This window comes from Heterodontus francisci, chromosome 32, assembly GCF_036365525.1.
Source record: "Heterodontus francisci isolate sHetFra1 chromosome 32, sHetFra1.hap1, whole genome shotgun sequence".
In the NCBI taxonomy this organism is placed as follows: Eukaryota; Metazoa; Chordata; class Chondrichthyes; order Heterodontiformes; family Heterodontidae; genus Heterodontus; species Heterodontus francisci.
This window is the reverse complement of record NC_090402.1, coordinates 44,772,341-44,796,134: the sequence shown is the minus strand read 5'-3', so window position 1 is coordinate 44,796,134 and position 23,794 is coordinate 44,772,341. Positions and strand designations below refer to the sequence as shown.

General features: G+C 46.4%; 1 protein-coding gene across 4 annotated transcripts in view; it reads left to right on the top strand.

The window, feature by feature from the left end:
- The window catches only part of abca2 (ATP-binding cassette, sub-family A (ABC1), member 2), a 585,325-nt gene that overhangs the window by 546,656 nt on the left and 14,875 nt on the right, over positions 1–23,794 (top strand). For all 4 annotated transcript variants that reach the window (XM_068012728.1, XM_068012729.1, XM_068012727.1 and 1 more), the window contains 2 exons: positions 16,380–16,472; positions 21,660–21,762. In XM_068012728.1, the coding sequence (XP_067868829.1) occupies positions 16,380–16,472; positions 21,660–21,762 (196 nt within the window). The remainder of the gene's footprint in view (positions 1–16,379; positions 16,473–21,659; positions 21,763–23,794) is intronic.

The window sequence follows — 23,794 nt, the reverse complement described above, 5'->3', positions numbered from 1 at the left end:
GGCTCTCGACCGGCCCAGGGGGGACCTCATGATCGGGCACCCTGTGCCTGATGGAGAGCCGCCCCCACTACCCCAACTACCCTCAACACCCAACAAGCCTCCCTTCCCCCCCGACTGACTACCAACCTACCTCAAGCAGGTGGAAGTCCCACCTCTCACCAATTGAAGCCCGGCAACCCACAAAATTTGGGTCGGATTCCCAGGCGAGGCGGAAGTGGGTTCACCATCGACTTTTCAGTTGGTGGCCGGCTCCTGTCCACCTGGGGTAAAATCCCAGCCACTATTTTTTTAAAAAAAATTCTCCTCATTTTCACCCTGGTTCTTTTGCCAGTTATCTTAAATCTGTCTCCTCTGGTTACTCACCCTCCTTCCAGTGGAATCAATTTCTTCCTGTCCTCTGTCAAAGCCCTTAATGATTTTGAACACTCCTATGAAATCTCCTATTAACCGTCTTTGCTGTAAGGAGAGCAATCCCAGCTTCTCCGAAGAGACCAGAGAAAGTGGGACTTTATTTTGTTTACTATCTTTTCTATTTGGGTTAAAAGAACAACAAGCAAACAGGTTACAGGTCAGAGATTATGACTAGTATCAGGTAGCCTGTACCTATAACATATTAAAGCCATATTCTTCAGCACATAGTTACAGAATGGCTCAGTTCCAGGTTGTTGGACTAGAAAGAGCTGGAAGTCTGGCATTCCTATTGAAAAGAGTTTTCAGTGAGTACTGATGAATTGACTGTACACTGTGCAATGCATGTTATTTTTCGTCTTATAGTGTATCTGGGAGACGAAGGGTGAATTTTCTCTTGTTGAAGATGGTCTTTGTCTAGCAGTTGTGTGGCATTACAAAATTCTTACAGGATGTGACGGGGTAAATGTGGGTAGGATGTTTCCTCTTGTGAGTCCAGAACAAAGGGACACAGTTTCAGAATAAGGGGCAGGTCATATAAGACTGAGATGAGGAGGAATTTCTTTACTTAGAGGGTGGTGAATCTGTGGAATTCTCTACCCCAGAGGGCTGTGGAAGCTCAATCATTGAGCATGTTCAAGACAGAAATCGATACATTTCTGAATACTAACGACAAGGGATATGGGTTCAGTGGGGAAAAATGGCGTAGAGGTAGCTGATCAGCCATGATCTGTTTGAATGGTGGAGCAGGCTTGATGGGCTGAATGGCCTACTCATATGCTCCTATTTCATATGATCCTATGATTGTTAATTGCCACTTATCAGCCCAAGCCTGAATGTTGTCCAGGTCTTGCTGCGTATGGACACAGACTGCTTCAGTATCTGAGGATACGTTAATGGTACTGAACATTGTGCAATTATCAGCGAACATCCCCACTTCTTCTGACCTTACGATGGAGGGAAAGTCATTGACAAAGCAGCTGACGATGGTTGAGCCTAGGAGACTACCCTAAAGATCTCCTGCAGCGATGTCCTGGGTCTTAGATGGATAACCACAACCATCATCCTTTATATGAGGTATGACTCCCAACTAGTGGAGACTTTTCCCCTGATTCCCATTGACTTCAATTTTGCTAGGGTTCCTTGATGCCGCACTCGGTCAAAAGCTGCCTTGATGACAAGGGCAGTCACTCTCACCACACCTCTGGAATTCAGCTCTTTTGTGCATGCTTGGACCAAGGCTAATGAGGTCTGATGCCGAGTGGCCATGGGGAATCCAAACTGAGCATTAGTGAGCAGGTTATTGCCTTATAAGTCCTGCTTGATAGCACTGTAAATGACACCTTCCATCACTTTGCCGATGATCGCGAGGAGACTGATGGGGTGGTAATTGGCTGGATTGGATTTGTCCTGCTTTTAGTGGACAGAACATACCTGGGCAATTTTTCATATTGTTGATAGATGCTGGTGTTGTAGTTGTACTGGAACAGCTTGGCAAGGGCAGCGGCTAGGTCTAAAGCACAAGTCTTCATTACTACTGCAAGGATGTTGTCAGGGTCCATAGCCTTTGCTGTATCCAGTTTCTTCAGCCATTTCCTGATATCATGTGGAGTGAATTGAATTGTCTGAAAGCTATCATGTGATGGTGGGATCCTCAGGAGGAGATTGAGATGGATCATTCACTCAGCACTTCCAGTTAAAGATGGTTGTAAAGGCGCCAGCCATGTCTTTTGCACTGACGCGCTGGCTCCCCCATCATTGAGGTTGGGGATGTTTGCAGCCATGCCGATGAAGAATGGAAGCTCACACTTCTGGGGTCATGGTTCAACATTTCCAGTGTTATTAATGAATTACAATGTGCACATTCAGAAGTGAAATAAACCCCAGTGAACCACTCAGTGCTCTGAATGACTTGCTGGCCTTCACTGTCCGCGGTGCTTCCCTTGTGGCCTCGGATGAGGTGGAGACAGCCTGCTCTCATGTGCCTGCTTGTAGCTGAGAGATGCATGTGGCGGTTGTCTTCGATGTGGAGGTGCCAGTGGGGGCACTTCCAGAGGCTGCTGCACCTGCATCAATAAGGGAGCAGCCTCCTCCACAGTGCCATGCTGCATAGATGGTCCGTCAGTCAGAGTGCCAAGGAGGCCGATAATGATAATGATGGCACCCTCTTCCTCCATGGTAACTGTGTCATCCCTTGGCACTCTGGTTCGCTGGAGCAGACCACTACCTGGGACACAACTGACATCCACTCCATGCCTCTTTGTGCCATCAGCACCACTGTCAGGTTAATGCCACAGAGCGTTGCCACCATTTTGTGCACGTCAGTGCGCACTTCCTCCATCCACTCAGCACTGCCGCATATGGCTGTCTGAGGTTGGCCACATTTTTAGTGGAGGAGCTCATGCATTCAAAAGTCTGACCTATGGTGGTGAACATGAGCCGAATGGGCTCCTCCATTCTCAGCCCATGACTCTACACTGTCTCAGGGAACTCTGACACATGGGCACAGTGGCGCAGTGGTTAGCACCGCAGCCTCACAGCTCCAGCGACCCGGGTTCAATTCTGGGTACTGTCTGTGTGGAGTTTGCAAGTTCTCCCTGTGTCTGCGTGGGTTTCCTCCGGGTGCTCCGGTTTCCTCCCACAAGCCAAAAGACTTGCAGGTTGTTCGGTAAATTGGCCATTATAAATTGCCCCTAGTATAGGTAGGTGGTAGGGAAATATAGGGACAGGCGGGGATGTGGTAGGAATCTGGGATTCGTGTAGGATTAGTATAAATGGGTGGTTGATGGTCGGCACAGACTCGGTGGGCCGAAGGGCCTGTTTCAGTGCTGTATCACTAAACTAAACATCTTACGCTGCTGGTCAAAGGAGAGCTGGCTTGCTTGTGACTCCCGAGGCTGTGCATCTGCACCCAGCTGAGCACGGCTGTGTCTATCATCCGTCCTCCGAGGGAGACGGCCATAGTTGCCTCTGCCTCTCTCACCTCCTCCTGCTCACTAGTGCCTTGCTTATCACCCAGTGCCAGCTTGACTAAGCGTGTACGAGGAACCACTGATGTGAGTGTATCTGCACTGGTGGAAGGCACATTTGAATGATGTGACAGTGCCGGCTCTAGTTCAGTTTTGTCAGAGGCCCCTGGTGATCTGCTGCACTGTCATGCTCCCCCTCCACAACTGGCCCTGTGAGAGACAAGAAGGAGATCATGAGAACTTGTCAGTGACAGCAGAAATCTCTGCAGAGCTGAGGCTTCCCAGTGCAACTGAGGCATTGCCATGCTGTCGGACAGGGAGGCCTGCATTCCATCCCCTTCAAGGGTGGCACAGTGGTTAGCACCGCAGCCTCACAGCTCCAGCGATCCAGGTTCAGTTCTGGGTACTGCCTGTGCAGAGTTTGCAAGTTCTCTCTGTGACCGCATGGGTTTCCGCCGGGTGCTCTGGTTTCCTCCCATAGCCAAAGACTTGCAGGTTGATAGGTAAATTGGCCATTGTAAATTGCCCCTAGTGTAGGTAGGTGGTAGGAGAATTGGGGGGATGTGGTAGGGAATATGGGATTAATGTAGGTTTAGTGTAAATGGGTGGTTGATGGTGGGCACAGACTTGATGGGCCGAAGGGCCTGTTTCAGTGCTGTATGACTCTATGTACAGAGTTCAATATCCTTTCACCATCTCCTCCAGGTATTCCCATCTCTCCATCGCCAACTTTGTCATTCGATGCCACCCTCGGGATGTACATTGCCGCTTCCTCCATTACTGTGAGGATGGTGAACTGGGGCACTCCTCCTCCTGTGCGCACCCTCTGCCATGAATTCTGTGCCCTCTTCTCCTGAAAGGAGAAAAGAGTGCAAGGTAATGCAATGCTGCCCTCAATCACCAGTGCCAGCAGCTCATTTAAATAAGCTACATTATCAGTGCAACCAGGTACTCAACCGAGCTGGGGCTCTGAACCTTGCTGACAACTCTCCCATGTTAGGGAGCAGCATGCACCCTCAGGCTGCTCAACTGCTTGTGGCTGCGGACCTGGAGGTCTCACATTGCGCTCACCTTGCCAGGGCAAAGAAGGTCACTAAACCTTGTGCAGCACTGCACCCAGGTCCTCCGGACAACACTGTGGCTACTGATGTTTTCTGCCACCTCCAAATAGGCCTGCTTAGTTCAGCTGGTTGGCCTTCTCCTTCCACCCTCCAGGAACAAGACCCCTTGCCTCTTGTGTACTGCCTCCAACATAACCTCATGGATGGCATTGGTAAACTGTGGGGCAGCCCTGCCCCGGGTGCCAGGTCTCTGTCTCTCTTCCTGCTGACTTCAGGCTTCCATTGCTATGCAGGGCGGCTGCCACAGTAATGGCTGCTGTCAGGCCTTTAAATCAGGCCTGCACTTGAAGTGTCCTGCTTCCATCATGATGCTGCAAATTAGTCGCCAAACCCACCCTCCAGCCAACCTCAGGCAAAATCGCAGGCTGGGACTGCTTTCGCACCCCACCTCCCCCTCTCCCCAGCACCCTACCCTCTGGTGTGGGGTTGGGACCTGATCTCAAATGCAAAGTCCTGCCCATTGTATCTGAGGCAACCTTTACGTAATACTTTGAAATGACAAATATCCTAAAAGTAATCTGTTCTTTTTAGGAAACACCCAGGTTCAAATAAAAGAGATATTCATGATATTCTTGTAAAGAGCATTCCAAACATTTGAATCATCTAGTTCTTAGATTTTTATTCTTGATGTAAAATTACTATAGTGTCACCAATCAAAGCAAATTCTTTTCTTGCAGCCTACCAGGCTCTCAATTACTGTCATATTTTAATGATGTACTCATCAACAAATCCTTTGTCAACTTGACTGAATTGCAGAAAGATTAGCTTGCAATTTTCCTTCAGGGGAGGTTGTTGCACCCTTTGGTGCATTCTGGGAAGGATGGCCAGTTCAATGACTAGCTTGTGAGAGCTTTATGTGAAACAGACTTTTGTGTTTTATGAGCTCCGAGTTCCCTGAAACACTTTAGAGGGCAAGAATCCCAAGTGGGATTTAATGATGTCATTATTCCCTTCATGCAGGCAGTGCAGCAGTCTATGCTGTGGGCAACAAGTCTCGTAATACATTGTGGGAAGGGGCAACAGTGGCATTCAATCAGTGCGAAGTTGCCAAATGAGTTTGTTGATTTATGATTTAACGGTCTAAATTTTTAGGTCCCTCTAGGGACGGGAACAAAGACGGGCAGGGAATGAAAATACCAGCACTGGCCGGAGTGCCGGTTCCCCATCGCCTTTCCTACCACCAGCGAGTTTCACCAGGACGGGGGGGAGGATGGCACCCAAGAATCCGCCTGATCCACTGATAACTACAACTTATTTTGTTAAAGAGCTCGTTAAGAGCTCATTGAGGGACATGCTGAGAATTTGGTGTGGGCGTGTGGGCTGCATGCTAGGTCCAGGGCAGACCAGGTGCATGGAGGTGGATGCACAGCAGGGAGCCAGTCATGGCCGCCCCAACAAATCGGGTGGGCCCATAAAAGGGTGAAGGGCTCAGAGGGTGCCTCGGCCATTGGGTGTCTTCGGGTCAGTGCAGGTTGAGGGAAGTGTGGTCACCAAGCGCTCGTCTCACGCTCCTGGCATCGTGGGAGAATACAATAGGGGGCAAAGCTTCCAAATACAATTGGGAGGACACCTAAACACAAGGAGGGCAGCAGCTGGCAATGGGAGCATGCCTTTCAGCTTTCGAGTCCAGTGGCAATGAGAAGCAACATCCACCATAGGAAAGGCAGAGTGTGGGCATGAGGAGAGCGACGAGGGGCAGGAAGGCAACAGTGACCATACCTTCTACACAGGTTGCACCGCCGAAGATGGAGCTGCCTGGACATGTCCAAGGACCAGTGCCAAAGGAGACTGCGACTCTCCAGGCAGAGGAAGATCTCAGACCTCACACCACTGCTCACCATACCCAGCCAGTAGCCATAGAAGTCACTGTTGCCTTGAATTGCTTCATCTCTGGCTCCTTTCAACGATCAGCTGTGGACCTTGGTAGCATCTTGCAAGCAAAGGCATGTCACTGCATCTCACAGGTCACTGATGCCTTTTTTGCAAGAGCTGGACAGTTTATTCAATTAATCACTGGATTGCCCCAGGTGCAGGGCATCATCAGTTGCACCCATGTGGCTATCAGGGAACCAAGTGAATGCCCCGTGAGATTCATCAACAGGGAGGGCTTCCACACCCTCAACGTTTAACCGGTCTGTGATCACAACAGCTTCCTCCAGTAAAAACAGAAAATGCTGGAAATGCTCAGCAAATCAGGCAGTATCTGTGGAGAGAGAAACAGAGTTAACATTTCAGGTTGACGACCCTTCGTTACGATTGGGAAAAGTTAGAAATGTAATAACTTTTGAGCAAGTGAAAGGGGGGAGGGTGGAAAAAGAACAAAAGGGAAAGTCTGTGCTAGGATGGAAGACAGGAGAGATTAAATGACAAAAGAGTTGTTTTTTTTTTATTCATTCATGGGATGTGGGCGTCACTGGCCTGGCCAGGCCAGCATTTATTGCCTATCCCTAATTGCCCTTGAAAAGGTGGGGGTGAGCTGCCTTCTTGAACCGCTGCAGTCCATTTGGGGTAGGTATACCCACAGTGCTGTTAGGAAGGGAGTTCCAGGATCTTGACCCAGCGACAGTGAAGGAACGGCAATATAGTTCCAAGTCAGGATGGTGTGTGACTTGGAGGGGAAGTTGCAGGTGGTGGTGTTCCCATGCATTTGCTGACCTTGTCCTTCTAGTTGGTAGAGGTCATGGGTTTGGAGGGTGCTGTCTAAGGAGCCTTGGTGCGTTGCTGCAGTGCATCTTGTAGATGGTACACACTGCTGCCACTGTGTGTTGGTGGTGGAGGGAGTGAATGTTTGTGGATGGGGTGCCAATCAAGCGGGCTGCTTTATCCTGGATGGTGTCGAGCTTCTTGAGTGTTGTTGGAGCTGCACCCATCCAGGCAAGTGGACAGTATTCCATCACACTCCTGACTTGTGCCTTGTAAATGGTGGACAGGCTTTGGGGAGTCAGGAGGTGAGTTACTCGCCTCAGGATTCCTAGCCTCTGACCTGCTCTTGTAGCCACGGTATTTATATGGCTACTCCAGTTCAGTTTCTGGTCAATGGTAGCCCCTAGGATGTCGATAGTGGGGGATTCAGCTATGGTAATGCCGTTGAATGTCAAAGGGAGATGGTTAGATTCTCTCTTGTTGGAAATGGTCATTGCCTGGCACTTGTGTGGCGCGAATGTTACTTGCCACTTATCAGCCCAAGCCTGGATATTGTCCAGGTCTTGCTGCATTTCTACACGGACTGCTTCAGTATCTGAGGAGTCACGAATGGTGCTGAACATTGTGCAATCATCAGCGAACATCCCCACTTCTGACCTTATGATTAAAGGAAGGTCATTGATGAAGCAGCTGAAGATGGTTGGGCCTAGGACACTACCCTGAGGAACTCCTGCAGTGATGTCCTGGAGCTGAGATGATTGACCTCCAACAACCACAACCATCTTCCTTTGTGCTTGGTATGACTCCAGCCAGTAGCACAGAGCCAAAGGGAGTAATAATGGAACAAGTAAAGAGACAGAAGATGTGAATGGAAGAATAATGAACAGCTATTGTCCGAAAGCAAAACAAGATAAAACATAATTAAGACCAAAATATGCAAAGAAAAGGAGACAAAATGGGGGCAGAGATTACGGACTAAAATTGTTGAACTCAGTGTTGAGTACAGAAGGCTGTAAAGTGCCTAATCGAAAGATGAGGTGCTGTTCCTTGAGCTTGCATTGAGCTTCATTGGAACACTACACTAGGCCGAGAACAGAGATGTCAGTGTGAGAACAAGATAGAGAATTAAAATGGCAGGAAACTGGAAACTCAGGGTCCTGCTTGCAATCTGAATGGAGGTGTTCCACAAAGCGGTCACCCAATCTGCATTTGGTCTCCCCACTGCAGAGCAGATCGTACTGTGAGCAGTGAATACAGTATACTAAATTGAAAGAAGTACATGTAAATCACTGCTTCACCTGGAAGGAGTGTTTGGGACCTTGGATGGTGAGGAGAAAGTAGATAAAAGGGCAGGTGTTGTATCTCCTGTGCTTGCATGGAAAGCTGCCATGGGAAGAGGACAGAGTGTTAGGAGTGATTGAGTAATGGATCAAGGTGTCGCGGAGGGAGCGGTCCCTTCAGATTGCTGAAAAGGGAGGGGAGAGAAGATGAATTTGGTAGTGGCATCACGTTGGATGTAGCAGAAATGGCAGAGGATGATCCTTTGAATACAGAGACTGGTGGCGTGGAAGGTGAGGACAAGGGGAACCCTATCATAGTTCTGGGAGGGAAGGGAATGGGTGAGAGCGGGAAATAGTCGGAGACTGTCAAGGGCCCTGTCAACCCATTGGGGAAGAAGGAAGAAATATCAGAAGCACTGGTGTGGAAGGTTGCATCATCAGAACAAATATGACAGAGCCAGAGAAACTGGGAGAATGAAATGGAGTCCTTACAGGAAGTAGGGTGTGAGGAAGTGTAGTCGAGGTAACTGTGGGAGTCAGTGGGCTTAGAATGAATATTAGTAGGCAGCCTATCCCCGGAAATGGAGGCAGAGAAGTCGAGGAAGGGAAGGGAAGAGTCGGAGATGGACCATGTGAAGGTGTGAGAAGGATGCAAATTGGAAGCAAAGTTGATGAAGTTTTCCAGTTCAGGGTGAGAGCAGAGAACAGCACCGATACAGTCATCAATGTTCCAGCATCTGCAGAATCTTGCTTTTGTAACAGCTTCCTCCACATGTGCGCTTGCTTTCCTGGCAGCTTCTCTGACTCCTTCATCCTTTCGGCAGTCAAGCATGTCACAGCTCTTCATTCCAACCCCCAAATTACATGGATGATTTCTAAGGACCAAGGGCTCCCCTGAAGAGATGGCTATTCATCCCTCTACGAGAGCGCGTGGCAGAGGCACTACATTCGAATCTATCTGCTCACAAGGGCTGCCATTGAGCAGGCCATCGGGCTTCTGAAAATGCGATTCCAGCGCGTCAACTGGTGAGGTGGGGCTTAAGGGTAAGGGTTTCACACATTGTGGTGGCCTGCTGCACTCTCCATAACATGGCCCTACAAAGAGGTGTGGAGCATAACGACAGTGATGTGCTAGATGGACACAACGCATTGGCGTAAGAAGAGGAGCAGGAGGTGAAAGAGGAGGAGGAGGCGGAGGAAGATGCAGAACACAGAGGTTTCCCAGCTGCACATGGAGGTGGCCAGACCCAGTGTGGGTCTCGTCAGGATGCCATCAACATCAGGGATTTTCTGACCCAGGAACATTTCAGCTGAGCCCTTCTAACCCACGATGAATGGCATGTTATGGAACTCACTGCACTGTTCACGAGAACAGTGGCGCAGTGGTTAGCACCGCAGCCTCACAGCTCCAGGGTCCCGGGTTCGATTCCGGGTACTGCCTGTGTGGAGTTTGCAAGTTCTCCCTGTGTCTGCGTGGGTTTTCTCCGGGTGCTCCGGTTTCCTCCCACAAGCCAAAAGACTTGCAGGTTGATAGGTAAATTGGCCATTATAAATTGTCACTAGTATAGGTAGGTGGTAGGGAAATATAGGGACAGGTGGGGATGTTTGGTAGGAATATGGGATTAGTGTAGGATTAGTATAAATGGGTGGTTGATGTTCAGCACAGACTCGGTGGGCCGAAGGGCCTGTTTCAGTGCTGTATCTCTAATCTAATACTTCATTGAAGACGCAGCTTGGAACAGCTCAACTCTTAACGCCAATGAAGGATGCACAACTGTTGAGAGGTTTCACTGTCACCATTCACAGACCCTTGCTCCCTTTCATCACTTTATCCGTCTTGTCCAGTCCCACCATTAATAAAAGCAGGCTCACATGTCTGGCTTTATGTGTCAATATTTACATCGTCCTCAAAGGGACAAAAAGTGCAGTTACTAGTGTTGGACATCCCAATGACCCACTGGGATGCCGTGGTTTGTTTAAAACGGGCCCGCTCTCTTTCTGTCCCATCTCCACAGCTGCTAATTGACCACCCAACCCGCCCTCCAGCCAATTAACAGTCCATTCCCATGAAAATCAGTGTCTGTGATTTCTTCCCCCTGGGGACAGTATCAGGACCCGGAAACAGTCACGCTTTTGTTTCCTGACCCCAGAAGGAAAATCCTGCCCATCATGTTTGCAGATGGACTTTATAAACTAATTATTGAAATTGGGTAGCAGTCTTTCATGATCCATTAGTTAACTTCTCCCAGCAGTACACAAAACATTTGTGTTGCAAATACATTTTATACCATGAGGCCTGCTTTAAAAAGAGCACCAGAGAAAAAGCCTTGGGAGCAATTGACACTTTTAGCACTGAAAGATGATATGTACATGAAAACCCAGTTAGAGTGAGAGAGAAAAGGATAAATTATAAATTTGAGAGGATAAACTGCTGCAAAGAAAGCATGTGAAGGTGCTATAAAAACAGAAAGTGCTGGAAATACTCAGCAGGTCAGACAGCATCTGTGGAGAGCGAAGCAGAGTTAATGTTTCAGGTCAGTGACCGTTCATCAGAACTGGCAACAGTTAGAAAAGAATTAGGTTTTAAGCAAGTGAGGGGGGGGGGGGGGGGGAGTGGGGGGGGTGTTGGTGGGGAAGAGAGCAAAAGGTAGGACAGAGGGCAGGAGAGATTAAATAACAAAGCTGTCCTGGGACAAAGGCAAAGAGAGTGTTCATGCTTGTGGTGAAAGACAAAGCATTAGTCCAGAGAGAGTGTTAATAGCAGAATAATGAGCAGCTCTGTCTACATGAAAATCAAGCACATGGTTAAAAAATAAAATAAGATTTAAAAAATATAATAAAGGCCAGACCTGCTGTGTCGGTCTTTCTGTTTTTATTTCAGATTTCCAGTGTCTGCAGTATTTTGCTTTTATGTGAAGGTACTAGTTCTGAATGGAGGCTGGGTATAGCATCTGTATATTTCCAGCAATTTCCTTGTCCTTCCTCCATTATAACCAAGTTACATTCCATTTCAACAAACCTAATCAAAACAACACTGACAATGGCACCAATAGATATCAATGGTACTGAAAATTACCCATTTCACTCTTGTATGACATTCTACAAATGAAATGCACAATAAGTAGATGGAACCAAACTGTGAATTGTTAGCAACCAAAAGGGAAGAGTTGGGTGGGCGGGGGAAGACTTTTTAAGATATAAGAGAACAAGTGTTAGAAAATTCCATCAAACCCATTCCTTCCATAGACTATGTACAATCTGCCCTGTTATGAACTCTGTTCCATCATCTAAGGGAATGCTGTTCAGGATTTCTGCCTAATTCCGAACAGTTGAGTTAAACCCTCACCTTATCTGACCACAGCTGCACTTCCATTACTTAGGGCCTGGCCAGATGTTTTCCACAGTTGACACTTTCCAGGTCCTGACAGCCGAGGGACGATCTTATTCCACAGAGTATTGGCTCATTTCTTCTTCATTTTTTATGCTATCTCAATAACCAGAGAGAATGATTTATAGTGACTCAACAGGTCAAATTCTGCTTTTATTCTGGTTGGAGAATTTCACTGGTGATTTGAGAATTGCGTTCAGGGATTGCTTTTTAATTTCTACCATTAAACCTATAATTCAGTGGCCTTGCTTTGAACCTTCAATCACATTTATAATCAGATATTTATCTGATTGTCTTACAGAAGTATGAGATTTCAAAATGAGCTTAGGTTGGAGCCATATCAAAAAGTACTTCAGCATAACAAATAGCTATTGAAAGAGTTCAGTATCAAAGCACAATTTACATGCATTTGCATGATTATTTTGACACTGAAGGGAGAGGAGTTGGTGTGTCGGTAACTGTGGTACTTCAGGAAGCTGCTGGAGTGACTGTAATAAGTGCTGTTTATTGGGAGGAGGGGCAGATAAGGCCCGAGACCAGTCTGTGACACAATCCAGGCACCTATGCTGAAACTAAAACTGTTCCCGATCAAAACAGCGAGGGGCTTGAGAGGGCAGAGAAAGAACCATTGTAAGCTAAAAGGCCTCTTTTCATTTAGAGCAAGCATTGACCTTTTGACATTTAATTCCAATACTCTTCTTCTTCTTTGTCCCGGGAGACAATGGGTAAGTGCCTGGAGGTGGTCAGTAGTTTGTGGAGCAGCGCCTGGAGTGGCTAGAAAGGCCAATTCTAGAGTGGCAGACTCTTCCACAGGCGCTGCAGATAAAATTGGTTGTCAGGGCTGTTACACAGTTGGCTCTCCCATTGCGCTTCTGTCTTTTTTTCCTGCCAACTGTTAAGTCTCTTCGACTCGCCACACTTTAGCCCTGCCTTTATGGCTGCCCGCCAGCTCTGGCGATCGCTGGCAACTGACTCCCACGACTTGTGATCAATGTCACAGGACATCATGTCGCATTTGCAGACGTCTTTAAAGCGGAGACATGGACAGCCGGTGGGTCTGATACCAGTGGTGAGCTCGCTGTACAATGTGTCCTTGGGGATCCTGCCATCTTCCATGCGGCTCACATGGCCAAGCCATCTCAAGCGCCACTGACTCAGTAGGGTGTATAAGCTGGGGATGTTGGCCGCCTCGAGGACTTCTGTGTTGGAGATACAGTCCTGCCACCTGATGCCAAGGATTCCGCGGAGGCAGCGAAGATGGAATGAATTGAGACGTCGCTCTTGGCTGACATACGTTGTCCAGGCCTCGCTGCCGTAGAGCAAGGTACTGAGGACACAGGCTTGATACACGTGGACTTTTGTGTTCCGTGTCAGTGCGCCATTTTCCCACACTCTCTTGGCCAGTCTGGACATAGCAGTGGAAGCCTTTCCCATGCGCTTGTTGATTTCTGCATCTAGAGACAGGTTACTGGTGATAGTTGAGCCTAGGTAGGTGAACTCTTGAACCACTTCCAGAGCGTGGTCGCCGATATTGATGGATGGAGCATTCAGTCCTGTCCCATGATGTTCGTTTTCTTGAGGCTGATGGTTAGGCCAAATTCATTGCAGGCAGACGCAAACCTGTCGATGAGATTCTGCAGACACTCTTCAGTGTGAGGTGTTAATGCAGCATCGTCAGCAAATACTAGAATATTTTAAATGTCTTAATTAAACTGGTCAGCCACTTAGTTGTCTTCACTTTAGAATATTGCTCTAACTTTGCTTTTCCTTTGGGCGAGAGGTGGTATTCTTTCAGTCTTTTGTGCAGTTGCAGTTTGCAAAACTGCCGGGAGCAATTTAATCATAATGTTCAATTGAGCTAAATGTGTGAAGCTGTTTTATTTAGTTGAAATGTGTAATCATGTGCAATTTGGTTTGTAACATCATAAATAATGCTCAGCACCTGTGGGATGAGATTGTGCTGTGTGATACTAATAAAATATCTCAGTACACTCAGATGAATTCCTTGGTTGATTATTTGAATAGAGGCATTAACCCCTCTAAAAGAAAGATAGATTGCATTAATATTGCACCTTTAATGACATCAGGACATCCCTAAGGGTTTTACAGCCAATTAAGTACTTTTTGATATCACTGCTGTAATGTAGGAAACGTGACAGCCAATTTGTGTACTGTAAAGTCCCACAAACAAGGACTGCAGCAGTTCAAGAAGGCAGCTCACCACCACCTTCTCAAAGGCAAATAGGGATGGGCAATAAATGCTGGCCTAACCAGTGACACCCACATCCCAGGAACGAATTTAAAAAAGCAATGTGATAATGACCAGATAATCTGTTGTTGAGGGATAAGTATTGGCCAGGACACTGGAATAACTCCCTTGCTTTTCTTCAAAAGATAATTCCACTGGATCTCTTACATCCACCTGAGAGGACAGACAGGGCCTCGGGTTAACATTTTTTCTGAAAGATAACAAAGACTTGTATTTTTATAGCGCCTTTCACGACCAACGGACATCTTAAAGCTCTTTGCAGCAATGAAGTACTTTTTGAAGTACAGTTACTGTTGTAATGCGGGAACCACAACAGCCAGTTCATGCAGAACAAACTCCTACAAACTGCATGGGATGATGACCAGATAATCAGCTCTTGTGATGTTGATTGAGGGATAAATGTTGGCCAGGGCACCAGGGATAACTCTCCTAACTCTGCTTCAAAATAGTGCCATGGGATCTTTTACATCGAACTGAGTAAGTAGAATGGGGCCAAGGTTTTATGTCTCATCCGAAAGACAGCACTTCTGACAATGTAGTGCTCCCTCAGTACTGCACTGGAGTGTCAGCCTTGATTTATGCACTCAAGCCCTGGAGTGGGACTTAAACCCAGAACCTTGTGACTCAGAGACAAGAATGCTACCTACTGAGCCACAGCTGATAGATGGCACCTTCAGCAGTGCTGCACAGGAGTGTCCAGAACCGGATTGTCAGCCTAGATTTTGTGCTCAGGTCTCGAGTGGGACTTGAACCTGGAACCTCCGCCACCGTCACTGAGGAGGAGCTGTCTGAGAAGGCGGCAAGGCCCAGGCCCTGGGGGCAGAGTGCTGGGTTAACCGGGCCCCAGGAGAGAGAGGGAGTGACACAGAGAGAAGGGGGGCGATCACAGAGAGAGTGGGGAGAGATACAGACAAAGACACACACACACACACACACACACACACACACACACACACACACACACACACACACACACACACACACACACCAGGAGAAAGCGAGAGAGGGAGACAGAGAGAGACACACAGAGAGAGGCACGAGTGCCACCACTGAACCACAGCTGACAGTTAATTTTTACTTAAATGGATAAAGGCCCCTAATTAAAACAGCAGACACGGGATTTTCATGTAAATATATCAACACAATTCCATACCACTGCTGTAATGTCTCACAAGATCTGTTAACTGACACTATTTTTTTAACATGAATCTACTGTGTACCCTGAGCAGTGAAGTGGATTCAGTCACAATCCTGTTACTCTGAGACCAGGATCTTGAATCTAGTCAGGTTTGATTGAATGAAATTTTTGGGGTAGACGCTCATCTCGGGCAGTGACACAAAATGGGTGGTATCAGATCGGCCACACGCTATACACAGTTAAAATGCAGTCAATAGAGTTAATATCAGGAGCTGCGTATAATGGATGGCCATTGGATACAACCCATTTTGCACCACTGCCTGAGATGAGTTTCTACCCTTTTCTGTAAAGGCACTAGCTGAACTGAATCCACTTGGGGCTCAGCCCATTTCAGTGACAAATAGCTAAATAAAAAATAATTTGTCACTAAATTGACAGTCCCATTCATAGAACCCAGAAAGATGGACATTAGCAGGTGCTGTTCTAAAGTTCAGGATTACTGTGCAGTTAGGATTGTCAAATTTCATCTAGTGCAAAACTGGGATAGGAAAGCAGGATACATTATGGGGGTGGGATCACGACTTGAATTCTGAGATTTGTTTGACTGATGAAAATTCATTGAAAACAGAATGACTAATACCTCCATATCATCAGACTCAGAAGGAAGCAGGGGAGAAAAGTGCCTTTTGTCTGTTTTTTAAAAAAAGACTTCAGATATCCAGTTCCAATTCGATAAATATTTGGACAGCCCATTCAAAAACTAACATACCTGATTCAGAACTGAGTGGGTGATAATCGAGTGTGCATTGTTCAAGTAGAGAGAGCTTTTTTTTTGCATCGAAAATATTCTGTACGTGACCAGGAAGTATTTCATGATGACATCAGGTGCCAGAAGTAGAATTATATCATTCTTCAGAATTGTGGCTTTCCTAATATTAATGACTACCAAACCTTATTCCACCCCACCCCTCACCAAAACAAAAGAACACGGGCACAAGTATTGGATGTGACCATTTCACTGCAACCGTGCTCTGACTAAATAAGTTGAAAAGCCAAGCTGAGCAGAAGAGAAACAATTTTCACTATTGTTTGGCTGTGCTTTGGGAGTTAGTGAGGTGATGAGAAATATGTGATATCTAATCTTCTTCTTTTCATCTCTGCAGCATGGAGGAGTGTGAAGCACTGTGCACAAGACTGGCCATCATGGTAAACGGACGGTTCAAGTGTCTTGGCAGCATCCAGCACCTGAAAAACCGGTAACTTAGCATTCCAGCTTGCCCCAACCCCACCTAATCACACATTCATCACTAAACCAGCTAATCAGCAGCATCAGTTAGTCTTTGTTTCAGTTAGCGATCCTAGTTGCTTTCTTTCTTTCCATACTGGACACACATTTTGAACCAAGAGAATATGAATAAAGTGAACTTTACCCACTGATCTTTATGAGACCACTGCTACGCACACTGACACTACTGTTATTGTGCACTTTAATATGCACTCTGACACCACCGGCCTGCGCTCTGACATCACCGGCCTGCGCTCTGACATCTCCTGTAGGTTGGAAAACCAGGTGATTTTCATCAGAGCAAAAACCCGAGTATGCTTGCCATTCCCTGAGAAAGATTAGTGAAGCTCTTACTGGATGTTTTATACTTCCCCAATGTCACTGGTCCCCAAAGCACAGGTCTGCAAGCTACAAACCAACGTAAATCTACCAGTGGCAAGGAGGGGCTACCAGACTGTGTCTTCCCAGCAGTTAATCACAGAAGTGTTACCTTTAAGATCAACCAATTTCACCACGCCCACTATTCAAGAGCATGAAAAACAGCCTAAGGTAATTTATGGAGGGGAAGAATAAAAATAGACAAAAGGAATAGACTCCGAAACAATGTGAGCGAGTTTGTATAGGTGAGCAAAAGATTAACTTTAATAATGAGTTTGAGACGGTTTTTAAAAGTGGAGGGGTGGTGGACTTAATGTGCAATGAGATAAAGGCTCTGCCATCAACAGTGGGGCAAAGGGATGAGGCGATGCACAGAAGGACTGTGCCAGGTCTAGAAGGCACATAACAATTGAGTGAATTTGTTTAATAAAGGTTTAATATGGGGTAAGGCTATCGAAGGATTTGAGGACTAGGATTTTAAATTCAGTGCATTGTTGAACTGGAGGTGGGAGCTGAAGAGATGGTGGAGGTGATCACTGTAAATCAGAGAGAACGGGCATGATAGGTGGAATGGAACTTAGTGCAGAGCAGGAACCCAGCAGTTGAATTTTGATCGAGCTGCTAGTTTATTGAGGATGGACATTTTGAGGTGATAAGGTAACAAAAATGTGAATAGGGAAGCTGAACTGGGCCAGAAACAGGCAGTGTTGTGGAGGTAAAAGTTAGTGATTCCTGCTTATTGATAGCATGTGTAATTTGAAGCTCATCTGTGGGTGGAACAGGATGCTACGGCTTCTTAGACCTGGTTCAGCCTGATGCTGGGAGCAGGGAGGAAAGTTTATGACAGGAGCTAAAGATTACAGTTTCCTGCTGTTCAGTTGGACCAAGTTTTGATTTGTCCCCAAGTTGATGTCAGTTAGGCAATCTAACAGCATAGAGATCAAAGAACAAAGAACAAAGATAATTACAGCACAGGAACAGGCCCTTTGGCCCTCCAAGCCTGCGCCGATCCAGATCCTCTCTCTAAACATGTCGCCTATTTTCTAAGGTTCTGTATCTCTTTTCTTCCTGCCCATTCATGTATCTGTCTAGATACATCTTAAAAGAATCCATCGTGCCCGCATCTACCACCTCCGCTGGCAATGCGTTCCAGGTGCCCACCACCCTCTGCGTAAAGAACTTTCCACGCATATCCCCCCTAAACTTTTCCCCTTTCACTTTGAACTCGTGTCCTCTAGTAATTGAAACCCCCACTCTGGGAAAAAGCCTCTTGCTATCCACCCTGTCTATACCTCTCATGATTTTGTACACCTCAATCAGGTCCCCCCTCAACCTCCGTCTTTCTAATGAAAATAATCCTAATCTGCTCAACCTCTCTTCATAGCTAGCGCCCTCCATACCAGGCAACATCCTTGTGAACCTCCTCTGCACCCTCTCCAAAGCATCCACATCCTTTTGATAATGTGGCGACCAGAACTGTACGCAGTATTCCAAATGTGGCCGAACCAAAGTCCTATACAACTGTAACATGACCTGCCAACTCTTGTACTCAATGCCCCGTCCGATGAAGGAAAGCATGCCGTATGCCTTCTTGACCACTCTATTTACCTGCGTTGCCACCTTCAGGGAACAGTGGACCTGAACACCCAAATCTCTCTGGACATCAATTTTCCCCAGGACTTTTCCATTTACTGTATAGTTCACTCTTGAATTGGATCTTCCAAAATGCATCACCTCGCATTTGCCCTGATTGAACTCCATCTGCCATTTCTCTGCCCAACTCTCCAATCTATCTATATTCTGCTGTATTCTCTGACAGTCCCCTTCACTATCTGCTACTCCACCAATCTTAGTGTCGTCTGCAAATTTGCTAATCAGTCCACCTATACTTTCCTCCAAATCATTAATGTATATCACAAACAACAGTGGTCCCAGCACGGATCCCTGTGGAACACCACTGGTCACACGTCTCCATTTTGAGAAACTCCCTTCTACTGCTACTCTCTGTCTCCTGTTGCCCAGCCAGTTCTTTATCCATCGAGCTAGTACACCTTGGACCCCAAGCGCCTTCACTTTCTCCATCAGCCTGCCATGGGGAACCTTATCAAACGCCTTACTGAAGTCCATGTATATGACATCGACAGCCCTTCCCTCATCAATCAACTTTGTCACTTCCTCAAAGAATTCTATTAAGTTGGTAAGACATGACCTTCCCTGCACAAAACCATGTTGCCTATCACTGATGAGCCCATTTTCTTCCAAATGGGAATAGATCCTATCCCTCAGTATCTTCTCCAGCAGCTTCCCTACCACTGACGTCAGGCTCACCGGTCTATAATTACCTGGATTATCCCTGCTACCCTTCTTAAACAAGGGGACAACATTAGCAATTCTCCAGTCCTCCGGGACCTCACCCGTGTTTAAGGATGCTGCAAAGATATCTGTTAAGGCCCCAGCTATTTCCTCTCTCGCTTCCCTCAGTAACCTGGGATAGATCCCATCCGGACCTGGGGACTTGTCCACCTTAATGCCCTTTAGAATACCCAACACTTCCTCCCTCCTTATGCCGACTTGACCTAGAGTAATCAAACATCTGTTCCTAACCTCAACATCCGTCATGTCCCTCTCCTCGGTGAATACCGATGCAAAGTACTCGTTTAGAATCTCACCCATTTTCTCTGAGTCCAAGCATAACATTCCTCCTTTGTCCTTTAGTGGGCCAATCCTTTCTCTAGTTACCCTCTTTCTCCTTATATATGAATAAAAGGCTTTGGGATTTTCCTTAACCCTGTTTGCTAAAGATATTTCATGACCCCTTTTAGCCCTCTTAATTCCTCGTTTCAGATTGGTCCTACATTCCCGATATTCTTTCAAAGCTTCGTCTTTCATCAGCCGCCTAGACCTTATGTATGCTTCCTTTTTCCTCTTAGCTAGTCTCACAATTTCACCTGTCATCCATGGTTCCCTAATCTTGCCATTTCTATCCCTCATTTTCACAGGAACATGTCTCTCCTGCACGCTAATCAACCTCTCTTTAAAAGCCTCCCACATATCACATGTGGATTTACCTTCAAACAGCTGCTCCCAATCTACATTCCCCAGCTCCTGCCGAATTTTGGTATAGTTGGCCTTCCCCCAATTTAGCACTCTTCCTTTAGGACCACTCTCGTCTTTGTCCATGAGTATTTTAAAGCTTACGGAATTGTGATCACTATTCCCAAAGTAGTCCCCTACTGAAACTTCAACCACCTGGCCGGGCTCATTCCCCAACACCAGGTCCAGTATGGCCCCTTCCCGAGTTGGACTATTTACATACTGCTCTAGAAAACCCTCCTGGATGCTCCTTACAAATTCTGCTCCATCTGGACCTCTAACACTAAGCGAATCCCAGTCAATGTTGGGAAAATTAAAATCTCCTATCACCACCACCCTGTTGCTCCTACATCTTTCCATAATCTGTTTACATATTTGTACCTCTATCTCACGCTCGGGGTTAAGGAAAGCGAGGAAGACTTGGTGCTGGGGATCATCAGTATAAACATGGAAACTGACCTTGTTCTGGTGGACAATGTCACTAAGGGGCAGCATATATATGGAGAAGAAGAGAGACCCAAGATTAGAAATAAAACAGAAAGTGCTGGAAATACTCAACAGGTTTGGCAGCGTCTGTGGAGACAGAAGCAGAGTTAACGTTTCAAGTCTGTGAATAGATCCTGGAGGTGACTGTGTGAGGGTGAGAAGAAAAACAATCTCTGAAGATGTGCTTGGCTGTGTTAGGATCCATAGGAGTAGAACCACCTGAGACCAGTCCCTAAGGACTGGATAATGGGACAGAATGGTGCAATCAATGCCTACAGAGGGCAAGGTTGGATTATGTACCAAGGATACCATTTGTGACTTTAATCAGAGTGACCTTGTTGCTGTATTATTTACAGGTCATAGAAATTTGAACAGGAAGATTTTGGGAGCTGGGAAGTGATGACCCCTCAAAGACAATAGACAAAAAAGGGAGTTTGGAGATGGAATAGTAGTCAGAGAGAATAAATGGGTCAAGAGCGAGCTTTTTGAAGTGAGAAGTAATGCTAGTTTTGAAAAGAAATGGAGCAGTTTTGCTCTAAGGACAGCCAGTAATAATGGGGGTTGAAGGGATAGCAAATTGGTGGGGGGATCAAAGGAGCTGGAAGTGAGCCTTGGGGAAAAATGTCAGCTTCCATGAGGATGGGGGAGGGAGACGGGTGAGAAATTTCAGAATGACTATGAATTGGATGGTGGGTGGGTGGAGGACAGGGGAGAGAGGAGGGATAGGGAGCAGTGTAGGGAGCTGCATGGCTGGTTATGGATAAATTAACCGACTATAACTTACCATATATCTGTACCCTAAAGTCATCCATTTGCTGATACAATATTTGCATTTCTGTTCCCTTCTTCTTTCACTAACATCAGCTAGAGGAGTTCACCTGATACAAAATGTTGGATTTGTGGAACTGGGCTAGAAAATAAATCTTTCTCCTCAAATATTTATGCATAATTTTAAAAAAATATAAACAAACATTACAGCTTTTACACAAGAGAAGGTAGTTTTTAAAGTCTGTTCACCTAAGATCCTGTCTTTGTTCAGGATTCTGCCCATTGAATCCCATTTAATACAATAATACAAGTTCACAATAAGTGTACAATTCCTTCCGTAGTGTACGACAGACAACATTGCAAACACAAATTGATGGTCATCTGATTTTAAAATGGATTCAAACTGATCACCTCCATTCTGCTTCTTTCCAAGGTTTGGCGACGGCTACATGATCACTGTCCGCACCAAGTCCAGCCTATATGTGAAAGAAGTTGTCCGCTTTTTCAACAGAAATTTCCCTGAAGCAGTTTTAAAGGTATGAAATCAGCTGCAAACTATCTTGTTTGCATAGTCTCCATACATAAATGACCAAGTAGTTATGCAGACAGCAGGGAACTCTGACACTGTCCCTTTCAAAGGATTGGGTGCCATACACAAGGTAGATGGGGCCTGTGCTTCTTTCCGATCCCACTGTGTAAACCAGGGTTGTTGAACACATGGTCTGTGGGCCAGGATCCAGCCTGCCCGCTGGAAATCCGCCATTGGCTTCTTCCAGCCCACCAAAACCTTCTGTGACAATGGCTGCAGCTCATTAACTAACATGGTAGAGCAGCTTCACTGTGCATATCCCCCTTTACCAAGATGGCGGACACACTTCAGTACCTTATTTCTGGCCCCTGTACTAAGATGGCGGCACCCCGGCTGAGCTGAATGCTGGCACTTCCCGCCCAAACTGCATTCCCAGTTCGGCCTTCCCAGCCTGGAGCTCAGGCCCCGGGCCCAGCACTGCTCTGCCTGCTTATGGACCTGGTCAGGGCCTTATGGCCTTCATCTCTGCCACCGTCACTGAGGAAGAGCTGCCTAAGGATGCGGTAGGGCCCAGGCCCTGAGGGCAGGGTGCTCGGTTAACTGGGCCCCAGGAGCGGAGGAGGGGGGTGACACAAAGAGGATGGGGGGGTCACAGAGGGCGGGATGAGAGACACAGAGAGAGACACACACAGAGTTGGGGAGAGGGAGACACACAGAGTGATCACGATCATTTCTGACAGATGGACATCTATCCAGAATATTCTGCATCGCTACATCAAGTGTGCGAGCAGACATTGTCTACTTCTGCAAGCAAAAATAATGCCAGGTATCTCACTAAATCAGTGTTCAGTGAAGTGATGAGAAAGTAAATTAATCTTCTCATTTAAAGCTTCTTCACAAAAATGCACATGTTTGTGGTTTTGATTAATAGTAAAATAAATTTCTCGTACCTTTATCTTTCCAAAATATGCTCACCGGCCCCCTATGTAGGACAAAAATTATAATGCAGCCACTCTCGTGAGAAGGTTGGATACCCCTGGCATAAACTCATTCTGGAAGAATAACTCAGTTTGCTTGTCAGTCACATCCAGAAAAGTAATGCATTCTTTTACACTCGTTTGATGTCCTACATACCATTTCTAATTTTGCCAAAGCTTTTTGTACTTGATATCAAGAGGCATCAAAAATGACCCCTTTAAAGTTGTTTGTGACTTGCAGTGTATCAGGACTCAAAGCTCCACCCCAATTTTTATGATTTGGGGGGGCTAAGATCGCAGTTGCTTTGTTTCCTCGCCGGTAATTGGGGCAGAGGTCGATTCTGCCAGTTCCCGGCAACGATGCATTCAAGTTCAGGATGACAGTTTGATTCACAGCCAATCAAGTACTTCTGAAGTGTAATGTGAAAAAATACAGCAGCCAAATTGCGCACAGCAAGCTCCCACAAACAGCAATGAGATTAGTGGCCAGATTGCCTGTGTTTTTAAGTGACATTGGTTGAAGGATAAATGTTGTCCTGGGCAGTCTATTTGAACAGTGTCTTGGGATCTTTTGTGTCCATCTGCGAGGCCTCAGCTTAATGTCTCATCTGAAAGACAGCACCTTCAACAGTGTAGCACTCAATCAGTACTGCATTGAAGTGTCAACTTAGATTATGTGTTGAAGTGTCTGAAGAGGAACTTGAAGCAATGACCTTCTGAATTAGAGGCAAGAGTGCTATCTCTGAGCTGTATTTAAATGAGGGGCAGTGATGCTGCAGTCCTGCAGTTCCTGTATTCAGGCTCACAATGCACTAGTGGTAAATGGAACAGGAAATATAAGGTATACCTGTTAACAGGTTCATCTGGAGTTTCTATGACAGAAGACTATGTACGTTGAACACCAATTACTGTGGATTTTTGAGTGTTTTATTTTCTTTGAGTTTAGACATCATTAGACTTGCTTCTGACTACTTGTGAGACCATTGGGGTATTTTGACTCTATCCCTCCCCCCTCCCCACCTCTACACAAATCATGAGAGCTTATGTATGGAATTCAGTTGC